The 12,267-nt window shown below is 40.4% G+C and overlaps 1 protein-coding gene across 5 annotated transcripts in view; it reads right to left on the bottom strand.

Moving 5' to 3' along the window:
* Positions 1 to 1,055: 1,055 nt before the first annotated feature.
* The window catches only part of stk32a (serine/threonine kinase 32A), a 33,048-nt gene continuing 21,836 nt past the window's right edge, over positions 1,056 to 12,267 (bottom strand). For 4 of the 5 annotated variants that reach the window (XM_029847963.1, XM_003970943.3, XM_029847962.1 and 1 more), the window contains 7 exons: positions 10,361 to 10,450; positions 9,745 to 9,848; positions 9,125 to 9,241; positions 7,882 to 8,007; positions 6,918 to 7,046; positions 3,883 to 3,947; positions 1,056 to 3,728 (listed from right to left, as the gene is read on the bottom strand). In XM_029847963.1, coding sequence (XP_029703823.1) covers positions 3,617 to 3,728; positions 3,883 to 3,947; positions 6,918 to 7,046; positions 7,882 to 8,007; positions 9,125 to 9,241; positions 9,745 to 9,848; positions 10,361 to 10,450 — 743 coding nt within the window. In that variant the 3' untranslated portion in view covers positions 1,056 to 3,616. Of the gene's footprint in view, positions 3,729 to 3,882; positions 3,948 to 4,970; positions 5,054 to 6,917; positions 7,047 to 7,881; positions 8,008 to 9,124; positions 9,242 to 9,744; positions 9,849 to 10,360; positions 10,451 to 12,267 lie in introns of all 5 variants that reach the window. The other variant, XM_029847965.1, reaches the window with a different exon arrangement.

Here is a 12,267-nt window from a genome sequence, read left to right as displayed (position 1 = left end):
CATCCATTCTAAGATCTAGTCTGAATTTGTTACAGTCCCTTGTAACCCTTGTTGCTGCTCAACCATAGCAAATTTAGTAAGTTCGTAAATATTTAATCGTCCTTTTGCAAGACTGCAAAAATTTAAATGTTTCATGGAGGGAAGAAGATGCATGCTGCAGGGAGAACATCATAAAAAATGTATCAATAACAAAATATTTTTTAATTCAGTGTTCTGAGGTTATCTGTCATGCATAAGATATTTAAATTAGAGTTTGTTTGTTTTTTAAAGCCCACACTTTAACAAAGATGATGCTTTTCTAGTTGTATTTGACTGTAAAAGATATAGGCTGCTCTTACTCCTAAATTGACTTACTCTCAGATGGGACAGAAGTTGTGTATGAAAGCTGGTGTCAAATTTACCAAACCAAGTTTTCAGAACTATTTCTAACTTCAGAAAATTGTATTTTTATTGTTATGCACTGAGCAGGCAGTATTTACTTTGATGTAATAATTTTTGTCCCTGGTGAGTCAAGATGGATTGTGGGCGTGTTAATTGCTGGGATTTCTCCTCTGTTCAGCTATGAAGATGGAAATGTGCTATGTCAGCTCAGCCCACAGCCAGCCACAGAGGGAGCCATACCCTCTAGATGACCTACAGGAAGAGGTGGGTTGTAGGCTCTCAATGTGTGTATGTGTGTGTATGGTTAATAGGGAAGCAGGAGTCATTCAAAAGGAAAGTAATGCCATAATTTTCCAGAATTTTTGGTCCTGCCATTTTTCAGCTTTTATAGTATAGAAAAAAATAAATAATTTAAATGCTTGTCAACACTCTTACACGCCACAGCTACAACTATTCATTCTTGACTTAAGATATTTTTTGCCTTCTTAAAATAAATGACCTGTAGTAACACTAGAGGGCAGTATTAAACCGTATTTATGATCCCTATAGGTTATCAGTTGGGGGCAGAGTAGGTCTAGTCAGGACAATTATCACTTTTTCCCCTTCTTTCTGTTTTTTGGAGTTGTTATTTTTCAGTAATTACACCTGCTAAATCAAGCACAAGTGGAGTCAGATTGGTCTGGAAACTGAAAGTCATTATTTAAGGCACACCTTAATAACTTGCAACTGACATTTGAATACAGCAAAATCACAGTGACAGAAAGACAGAATCTTTAGAAGAATGATATTCACAGGTGTGGGATAGTTGATGATTTTTCTTTTTAAAACTTAATACCTGGCTCAAAAAACATTGCAATGTATATTACTGTGTGTGCCCACTTTTGTGAGGGGTGAAATGTGCTACTTTAGATGACTACAACTTGAAACAATTTAACATTTTTTTAAAATTAACACTTACAAACATAATTTACTGACAATATACCATCCGCTTAACTATCCCACTACATATTACAACTCGGAGAAGAGACCATTTTGGGATCTGCAAATTACATCAATGACAGCAACACGACGTGAAAACATTGTGTTCAATTGAAAAGTGCAAACAGCAAGGAAATGAATATGGTGAGATTGTTTTTATATATGATTCCACTCATAAGAGGCTTGAAATTGTATTGTCGATAGTCAGTCTGTTCTCATTTGTGGCTCATATCCATGTTTGGTCACAGCTTGCACGTCTCATCTGGATGCACAAAAAGCAAACAACAGAATTTCCAAATGGATCCATCAACAGTGTCCTCTATTCACTATCACGTGTCCAAGTTTTACCTGAACTGATCTTACTTATTATATATATGATGTTTTGTGCCTAAGCCTATCCAAAATAAAACGGAACACACAGAAGTCTTTGTGCATTAATTGGAGATTATAAAGAGAATTAGTATATATAATTTAAAAAAATCAAAAATAACTGTGCACACAGAGGGTTTTGTGCATTTGGATAAGATGCTAAAAGACGATAACTGAGCTAGAAATGACAAAGGGTAGGTGTGATATTGTGACAAGGTTTTAAATTGATGCTTCATGGAAATGATGGATTTTACCTAACAGGTTGCTGTATTGCGTAATAATGGCAGCAACTCTAAATGTGAAAAGTGTGACTCACTGTCTATTCTTTACAGCTGGTGAAAAGACCCCCCCACCCTACCCATCTACTGCTGAAAACAATTCTATTGAACCAGTTAAATGACAATAGAAATGTACACGCTCATCAGGAGGCACATGCAGTATGAAAGTTCTTGTACCCGAGACAAATGGGAAGGAAATTAAAAGATAATTGAACAAGAAAGGAGACAATACAGACAATTAATGAAGAACAGATCTTTTAGGACTCAGCCTAATGTATAAAACCATCCCTAAAGGAATACATATTTCCCCACAGCTTCACAGTTTGTTTTTTTCCCCCCTTTTTTTGCTCCTCTGTGTGTAGCCAAAGTGCTTCAATCCAAGGCATTGGAATTCCAGTTGGCAGTTTCCTGCTAGATTAAAGCACTTCAGCCACTATGACCTGGGTGACTGAGAACTGACATCAGCGTCTTTCCTCTTAATGTGTTTGCTACAGTTAATATAGGTGGTTAAGTGAGTGTTTCAGTGACATTTCAACAGATGTTGTGGCCCTACCACCATCTTTGGCTTTAGCATTTAGACTCAGGGAATAGTCTCATCTTGGAGGACTACTCATATCATGAACATTTTCCATGTGCCATTTAATTTTATATAGATTGGTGGGATTCTGGTATGGTCTGGTCTCCTCCAATACAAGCATAAACACATTTTATCCCCAACTGTTTAACTGCTATTTTTACAGGCTAGAGAGAGCAGAAACATAGAGGAGAGGCATCAGCGAAAAGTCAGTGTTTCTAAACTGCTCAAAACAAACCTCCCTGCGGATGAGTTGGTTTAGGTTTGGGAGACCTACTGCTACAATTTCTCTAGTTTTTTACCTATTAAACACCCTCTACTGCTTTACTAGACAGAAACACTTAATTTCATGATAAGCATTCCATAGAAAATTTCCAGCAAATGTGGAAAATCTCGACACCTTTGGGATAAATTGAGTTTATTTGTAGGACATAGCATCAAACCACATTAAATTCTTGAGAGCGGCCTGATGGTAAAATTTTGATCACATTGGGAGAAGCCTCGTGTTCATTTGGCGCCCAGTTCGACTCCAAACTCTCTTCTCCTGTTCCAGAGAACATGTGCTATATTTAAGTAACAGGAAATGCAAAATTAAAGAGGAAAAAAAATCTGGGCATCCCATCAAAGACATCAGAGATGGATGATGAGCTCCCAGAGCAGATGTGTCATTCCTTCTCATTGTCCTTTTCACCTTAGCATGTTGCTGGTCAGACATTAGAGCACCAGGGTGATTAAAGAGAGCAGGGCAACTGTGACACTCTGCTTAGAGTAATTATTCTTGGTGTTGGGGAAGGAAAACAAATCTCCATGATGGTGGCACTAATCTTCGTCCACTGATCCAAGTCCCTTTATTGGTGGGTGAAATGGCTCATAAGTGGATTCCTCAGTGTTTGTGCAGCTGATGAAGTTGTGAAAGCATCAGAAATTGGATGGGTCTGTGCTGAAAGACCAGTACCATAGTTGTCTCGGTGTAGGAAGCTGATCTACATGCTCTAGGTTGGTGCAAGTGCTGGAGGGGTTAGAAGAGATGTGAGCTCTATCCTGACACGTAGATGGCTGGTTCCACATTGTTGTTCTGCCCATCCTCTATGGCCTTATTCTTCTCACTGATGGACAGCTCAGAAGAGTCTGTTACAGTTTTTTTCGATCTGTTGAGCGAAGGAACAAAATGCAAAATTCACAAGAACTGATTCACGAGATACATCTTTGTCAGGCTTGTGAAACCAAAAGTCAGACTTTTGTGGGGTAGCATATCCAATACATAATGAGGCAGTAATAATGGGCAAGCTCGAGGGTCCATACCTTTCTCGGTTGAAGACGATGAAGTCTCTTTGGACATTATCCAACCTCTGCTGTAACTGACCATTCTGGAGAGCAGCAAAGTGCGGCATTAACAGTGGTGAGAACAATGACGATGCAGAAAATTTGATAAGGAGGCTTCTTTCTTTTTCTATGACTCCACAAGACCTTGATATCATTAAATTAGAGGACGCATCGTCCCCCTGCCCCTTGTACTCATGCATATTGGGCCCACTTAATCGTGTGAGAACATCCTGCTCCAGTCATGTCAGTCTGCTCTCAAAGCACTGTTGTGGAAAGATCAAGCAGATGTGTTCTTCTTTACTCTCCTCTGGAGCTGTGAGAGTATAAATCACAGGTATCCACTATCATGATTACAGTCTACTCTTCCACAATTGGTAGGAAGGACTTGGTTATTTGTCATCAAATTCTGTCTTTTTTCTGATTTTGTCTGTAGCACCAGTCACCGCAGTAAACAGCAGAAATGTAGGAAAAGCTTGTGCAAACGAGTGCATAGATAAAATCTTCTTGATAAAAGATGCCAGTAAGAACCAATCAAGCCAACAGGAAGTCTGGACTAATGGAGCAAAACACACAGCAGGAAGGAGTTCAAGTCATTGGTGCAGGACAGAATTTTAGTCTGGTGATACGTATGCTGGAGCAGTGAGTCTCAACTGGTGGCTTGCCGACCATGTGTGGGTCAGGAATCCATTTTCAGATGATCGCAGGGCGTTGCCTGAACAAAAGCATGGTTTTGTTTTGTTTTAAAAATCCTGCACCTTTTATAATTTAAATTAAAATGCAGCAGCTAGTTAAGAGTAAAAAGTTATACTTCTCTCTATAGCCTCGTCACCTTCTGGTCATTTTGGTTTATCATTTTACTTGTTTTTGTCTTGGCACACTTGGTCCATCTCTACTATTTCAGGCTCAAACCAAATCTGAGTTCCCTGAAAATATTCCCCAGTTTGGGGCCATGAAACTGGACCAGTTATGAACCACTGATCTAGAATTCACACTGCATTTTGTTCAAACAATATAAATACTTTCATATTAGTATCTCCCACTTAAAAGTTGTTTTCTCATATACGCACAGAAGAGATATCAGTGTGTCCCATGCGAAAACCCTCACAGAGACTTGGAGAACAGGCTGTACCCTTTGTGGAGATGATGCAAACTGAAAAGCACAAAATAAACAAACAGGCTGTGAGAGACAAATGGCGCACTATACAGATGGCGCGATCTGTCAAACTCTGGTGATAGATATGCAGGAGGGGAATGGCGCTTGGAAAAGATGATGTTCCATCAGCCCACTGTTGTCACTGTGATGTATTCTCAGACGTACAGGACTTTAAAAATTACCTCGATATACTTTATCTCGTTTCTGAAATTCACTACAATCTGTCAACACACCCTGATTATTTTTTCCCCTGTCCTTCACAAGTTTGAACCAGGAAAGTTCGGCATAACCTTCCAAAGAACCCGTGCTCCCTCCATGCCTTCATAATCAGCAGGAACATTTGCCTTAATTACTTCAGTACTTAAAGTCCTTAATATGCATTGAACCTGACATTGTTGTAGCTTTGCACCTTCTCGTTTGGTGACGGAGGTACGTCTCTATGTTGCTGCCACGGGACTTTCACCTTCAATACTTCATACATTCTGTGGCAACAACTTGTATCAACTTGAACCTTGGAGCAATGTTCTAGCAAAACAAGGAACAGATTAGCGCAGCGCCTGGACTGTACTGGAGGTTCTGTGGGGAACGCTGTCTTCAAAACTACTCAGTTCTGAGTTCAGAGTCTATGAGCAGGCCCACTGAGAAGGCCCCCTGTCCAAATTTTGTGCTTATCTTATCTGCAATGATATCTGGAAATGATAAAATAGGGGTTGTCCTTATTGTTGATCTGTTCACAAATTTCTGTGTGGCAGTTTTAGAGAATGGGACTTGCAAATGTGATTATTTCTTACAGTGCACATACGAAATAATAAACTCAAATTATATGCTAGTAATTAATAATAGTCTATTTGCATGATATCGGTGGACAATTTGTATTATTCTCAAAGCTTAAATCGCATTTACTTCCTAATACTGCCTTAATTGAGCTGATTTTACGCTACATTATGAACGATGCAGAAGAAAAGGAGGAGGGGAGATAAAAGTGGATAACGGGGGAATGACGCAGGGGTGGGTGCTGTATGGGAGTGGATGGGTGTTCAAAGTGGAAGCAGTCCAGAGATAAGGGAGAAATAAGGCTTGTGGCAAAAATAAGAGGGGAATGAATAGAGCAGGAATGTATAAGAGGAACGCAGAGCAGCCTGAAGGCAAGACAGAGCATCTGACGGACATGAATATCAAGCATCCAATCTCTGTTCTGCTTACACATCCATCACAGGTGGATTTGAATAGATGGTGCATAGACACAAGAGGAAAGAAGGGAAGCATTCACTACAGTAGAGACACTCCATATACAGCACTGTATGTCAAAGTATTGCAACAAATATGGCTGAAAAGTTTGATTTGCTCTCAACTACTTAACTCTGTCCTGAATATGTAGTGGGAACAATGACAATTCTATCCATTATTGTGTGACATAACAAACAAAAATCCTGCAACTCTGAATTGGAAGTGGAAGATTTGATTAAAATCAGGTCAAGATAGATGTATAATATTTGCACATCAGATATTAAATAATGGTTTTGTTTATAGCCCTTGTAAAATGGCATATTAACCCAGGCGTGCAAACATATGTGCAACGCTTTTAAGCTACATGCGCTACGCCTTGACAGAAAAATGACTGCTCTAATTAGGTCCTAATTCACCGTGCATAATTAACTCATTACAGCATAACTGTGCATTTTGCATAAAATTATCACATGAATGTCTCTCTTTTCCCCCCTTCGTTGTACAGTCAACCAGAAATAAACAGCTGAACCATCTGAGTGAAAGACCTGCAAAACAAGCATGAGGCAGGTTTGCTGGTCCCTTTTTCCTCTGAAACGTGCCTTCAACATTAACTACTTTCAATTTAAAGCCAAACCTGCGGGGAGCCATCAGATCCTTGGTCTTTTGTTTTCCTAGCAAGCCTTTTTTTCTTCTTGTGCAGTGGTTTAGACTCCAGTATCATTTCCTCAAGCTCAAACGTAGGGTCACAGTTTAGCCTCCGTCTCTGCACCGACATGAACAGACATCAGCATACAGTTAAACCCAATTATGTTGTCATTTAGTCATTCAGCGTGTTCGTGCTTGATAAAAGCATATTTTATAGGGGACCGCATTAAAATTGTGGTCTTCTTACTAAACAGTAGCCAGTAATATTTTTCTAATTTTGTAATCCCAATTTTCAGATAACATCAAACACCAGAACTGAGCCTTCGGCGCGTTCATGAGGAACAAAGGACAGGTAATTGGCTTTAAATTAGACTGACACTGTCAATACCCAATTGATCTGCAAATGGTACCTCTGCTGTGCTAGCCTGACTGCTGTGCCTCACTCATATTCAGATATTCTAAGTCTTCCTGTAAAATGCCGCACTGGCTGTACATTTGAAATGCTAAGAGAGATGTTAGGGCCATCCAGTAACAAGGGAGCATGCATCAATTCAGCATGGGAGCCCAGCGGCTGTTTGTTATTGTGATCTTTTCATATGAACGTGCTCTCTGTCTCTGTGCATCTCACAATGAAACTACATAGATTTGCAGGCAGACACGCAGAGGCTTCCTTTCCCGCCTTTCAGTAAGCCTTAAAAGAACGCACAGTCTACTTTGTGCACAGTCAGGGTTCCGGCTCAGCCCATCAGGGGGTGACGCCTCCATCTCTTCTAGTAAAATGTTAGATAAAGAGTGGGTATTTCAGAATACACTAGTTGAAGTTGTGTCACCTTTAGGTTAAAAAAAATGACTGATTGCTTTGACTCATCTGATTTGCCGAGATTGGCCAGATTATATTAGCAATCTAGTGTGCTGTAGATTAGTGGAGCAGAGCTGCAATTTCATATACTTGCATTGGGAATAAAGCCTGGAGGCAGCTGTTTGTTCAGCACGGTGTCCCAGTTGACATCTGACATGTAGTCCAGTTCCTGCAGCTCTGCCAGACAGGAAATTCTCTTCTGGACGTCTATGCACAGCAACTGAAGGAGAGAGAAAAATTAGAGTGAGATTAGGAGCACTTGGCCAAGGGGAAAAAGTCCTCGAAGAACATATCTGTCTAAAAATGAGGATTCACGCTCAGAGGGGAGGGGAGTGGAAGGTATTAGGGGACCAGAAAGGATTAGGGGATTAGGGGATGATAAGTGACAGAGGAAATCTAAATGAGATACAGTAAATGGTCATTAGGAGATTTGTGTATTGTCTGTGTTTGCATCACGTTCTCACTTTTGGCATTTCTTCCTTTCCTCTCATGCCCTGTCTCCATCAGTCATACACACCCCTTGCGGTCGCGCTCCCCTTTTCACTCCCTCATACACACATTTATGCAACTGGAATGCCAATGAGGCCCGAGGAGTCTGAGCACGCAGCAGTGCAACAGTTTGACTGCAGTGGATCTCTGCCAAGAAGAGCCCCAAATGCCAACAGTTTACGTGTTGCCGGTATTATCATCATCTTAATTACAGAAAACAGAGCAGATTTGTAATAGTCTCGTGAGCAGATTTTTCACACTGTAATCCTATTCAGTATGTATATATTAAACGATATATAATGTACATTTTTACTATTACAAAGCACGGTTGATGAATATTCATTTTTTCCTATCGAACGCTCCTCCGTTTGCACAGTTTGAGAGGGAACATTTGCTTAACTTTAAGACTCAGTCTAGAGACGTGCCACTGACGTTTTCTGAATGCTGCATCTGCTTGATTAGAATTCTGGTCCTGCACTGGACATTGGAAGGCACAATATGTGCTAATGAACAGATAGAAATACAAGCTGCAAAAGACCAGCAAAAGACCCCCAAATACAGCTACAACATAATTTGTGTGTCTTTTGTGTGGTTTTGTCTGCAAAATGTGGCATGATACAGCATTTAAATTAGAAAAAAAAAAAAAAAAAAGCTCAGCTCTGTCCAAGTGTATTGACAGCTGGAGAAATGATTTACTGCTGTTGTTGTGTTTGCACATATTTCAAAGAACAGTCATTGAACCTTGCAATTGCAGAGGCTTTATATCGTGGTGATAAAAGGTTTTGAAAGGATGGAAAAGGTTGGATAAGACTCCGGTTATGGTGTGAGTTATGCGTGCACAGCCTTACCTTTCTCAGTAGTGATTTCATCTCTAAAGACCAGGCTGCTGGGTAGCTCGGATGGACCTTGTGGAAGATCTGAACGATCTCATTTGCTGGAGTACTGGATCTCATCACATATGGCCTCTGAAGAGAAGGGGGGGGGGGGGGGGGGGGGGGTATAGCCTCTATGACTGCCAGAGGAGTTTCTTTGATTTTCTGTTGCGACATTCACTCTTTCACTCTCCTCTCCCCTTGTTCACTTTCTGTGAACCCATTTCCTGCACTGATCGGGACCAGTAATGATGCAAAGTGCCGTTTTCTAATAAATCAACTTCAACGCTTGTGGTGACAGATTGATGTGAGTTAGAAAACACTCTGTTGACATGTTTTTTCAATCAATCACTTTCACTCTGTGTAGACCGAATAACTCGTTGCAACAGGTTTGGATGCCCTCTTGTTATTACTGGCACTTATAACTCACATATCAGTCAATTCGTAGATACTTCAAATCCAATGAGCTCCAAATGAAATAAAAATCAAATTATAAGATCAAATGAAATGATCTTTAATTGTCTTGGCGTTCTGCCTGTAGAGTCTGTCACGACTCACTGTAAATTGGCATGTGGAGTGTGTATGCATGATCTCACCTGTCCTCTCAGAAGTTCATAGGCTGTGATACCCAGTGACCACCAGTCAACAGAAAAGGAGTAGCCAGGGTGGGAGCCCTCAAAGGTCTGAAAAAGCTCTGGAGCTGGTGGACACAAAACATGTGGCAATGTCTGGGCTACATTATGCATGAAATATAACTTTAAATCCACTGACAAGTGGAGTGAATCATCTTCAGTCTTACATTCCTGTCAGTTATTCCCATGACAACGCCACTCCCCCCCTTCCAGCACAGTGATGTCCTCTTCTCAGACTACAAACAAGAGTGTAAGGCTTTGCTATGAGCCCTCAGATTCTCCCACTCCCAATTAAATCAATCCTTCATGCGCTAGCACCGTTGCCCTACCACCTCCCCCTGGAGCCAAAGGAGGCTGCGTGTCCTCGTCATAACCCTCTCATCCTGTTAGCAACCATCTGATGTCCCAGCAGCTGAATCAACCCCAGTATGTCCAGACTTAAAGAGTCATGTAGAGGACAGCCGCAGTGGAGACGCATGTTTGTTCGGGACATTAAAGTTCAACAGAAAAAAACCCCAAACAAAACCTGTAATTTTTATCAAACTGTAGATTTTTTCCGGTCCAATTTGACTGTCCTTACCCATATATGGCTTGGTCCCAGCGATGGATGTTGCTTTTAAGTCTTCTTTCACTATTGCTGCAATGTTGAAGTCTGTTAGATGGACATGTCCTGTTGGAGAGAGTTTACATTAATATATCCATATATAATTTTTTTTTATAATATGCTCTAAATGTTAAGCTCAGAGCTAAGATTGGTGATCTCCTTATTAGGATTAAATTCATTACACCATACAAATAGATGTGATCCTGTGTTGAATTCCTCAACCCTGCTGACTTTTGTTTGCCCTTGATACAAATTTGTGACCACGGCGCTTTAATATTAATATTAATCAGATGCATCTTATGCAAATGAACTGCAGCTGTTTTTATGAAGCATAAAATGGTGGCAACTTCAGTGGCTCCCAAAGTCAAATTACTGACCTGTGTCTCCCTGTGCTGCAAGACGGCCCAGTCTTTTGTCACGCACACCGAGCGCTCGCTAATAAGCTGCGCCTTTGCACGCGCACATAGTGATTGAGAAAGATGGAGCCAGGTTTTTTTTTTGCTGCAGAGCGATTGTTCAGATGAACAGACGTCCTGCAGTATACATGAGCTGCACCGCTATGCTGGTTTCTATAAAGCAGAATATTTTATCACGCCTGCGCAGAAGCACACATTGATAATTGTCTGGGAGTAATAAGCAGGCAGGAGTTCTAGTTCGGTGTTTGCAACAAAGATGGCCTCAGATAACAAAACCGCACACACACACACACACACACACACACACACACACACACACACACACACACATACACACACACACACACACTGCCCACATTCTCCCTCATGCTTTTATCACCCTGCATTATCACACCTCTTCTGTGTGTCTCCACCTCACATCTCATCCACTCTCTCTCTGCTGTTGTTGCCTCATATGGCCTCCTCTGCTCTCTTCATCCCCCCCCCCATAAATCCTTTTGTGTTGCCCCCATGCTTTTTTTTAAAGGCATAGTAAATGTGATGAAGTGATGAGTTGAAGAGAGGTCAGGTGGATAAAGTGCTGCAGCTGGAGCTTCCTCCAGAGTGGCCTTCCCTGTTGTTGTCATATTTAATAGTGTCTCATGTCTGTCCTATACTCCCCCCCCCCCCCCTTCATAGGTCTCAGATTTGCAGAGGAAATATTTAGGATGTGCCACTTGGTTTTATTCAACCTCAAAATATTGTATTTCAACTTAAAATTTCCTTTCATTGTACTTTAAATGAATTAGATACTCAATATTTTCCCATTGGAAGCTGTGATATCAGGGTCAAGGTCAGGCCAGTGTCATGGTTTTTATTCTCAGTACTTTAAGTTATAAATATTACGTTAGTCTTTGTCTGTTATCTGTCAGTTGTTAATAAAATAGAAAGAAAATAACACATGAAAATCTTAAAAATCTGTAGGAAAAGAGTCAATCATAAGAATTAATCATTTTTTTATTTTTTTAAAAAAGCTCATCATTGTTAGAAAGTATCATTTCCGGCCAGCAGAGGTCTAATTGTTGAAGAAATCAAATCAAGCAATCAGCGTTTGGATGTAGTGAATTACAAATCACTGAAGAAGGATAATTAATATCCAGTTATAGTTTACCATGGGCTTCCTGATGCTTTGAACTATTATTTTTGAAGTTTTTAGTATTTGCACATCACTTGTGTTCTGCCTTTCAGACTTCTACTCTAAATTAATCTCTTCAGATTTGCACACATTAAAAGGGATTTTTTTTTGTTTAAATCCCTTTTAAAACAATATCCAAATGTTTCTGTGCATTCAGAGTGTTTCTCCTGGCTCTGAATGTGGCTGAACTGTTGTTCAGTAAGTTTTTCTGCTGGCTTAGTTATCTAATGTGTTTTACTGGGATTACCTCCACAACTGTCGAGGTCTGATCCCGGGGTTATGTCACGTAGCTG

The sequence above is a fragment of the Takifugu rubripes genome, chromosome 15 (genome assembly GCF_901000725.2).
Source record: "Takifugu rubripes chromosome 15, fTakRub1.2, whole genome shotgun sequence".
Lineage (NCBI taxonomy): Eukaryota > Metazoa > Chordata > Actinopteri > Tetraodontiformes > Tetraodontidae > Takifugu > Takifugu rubripes.
This window is presented reverse-complemented; position numbering and strand designations above follow the sequence as displayed.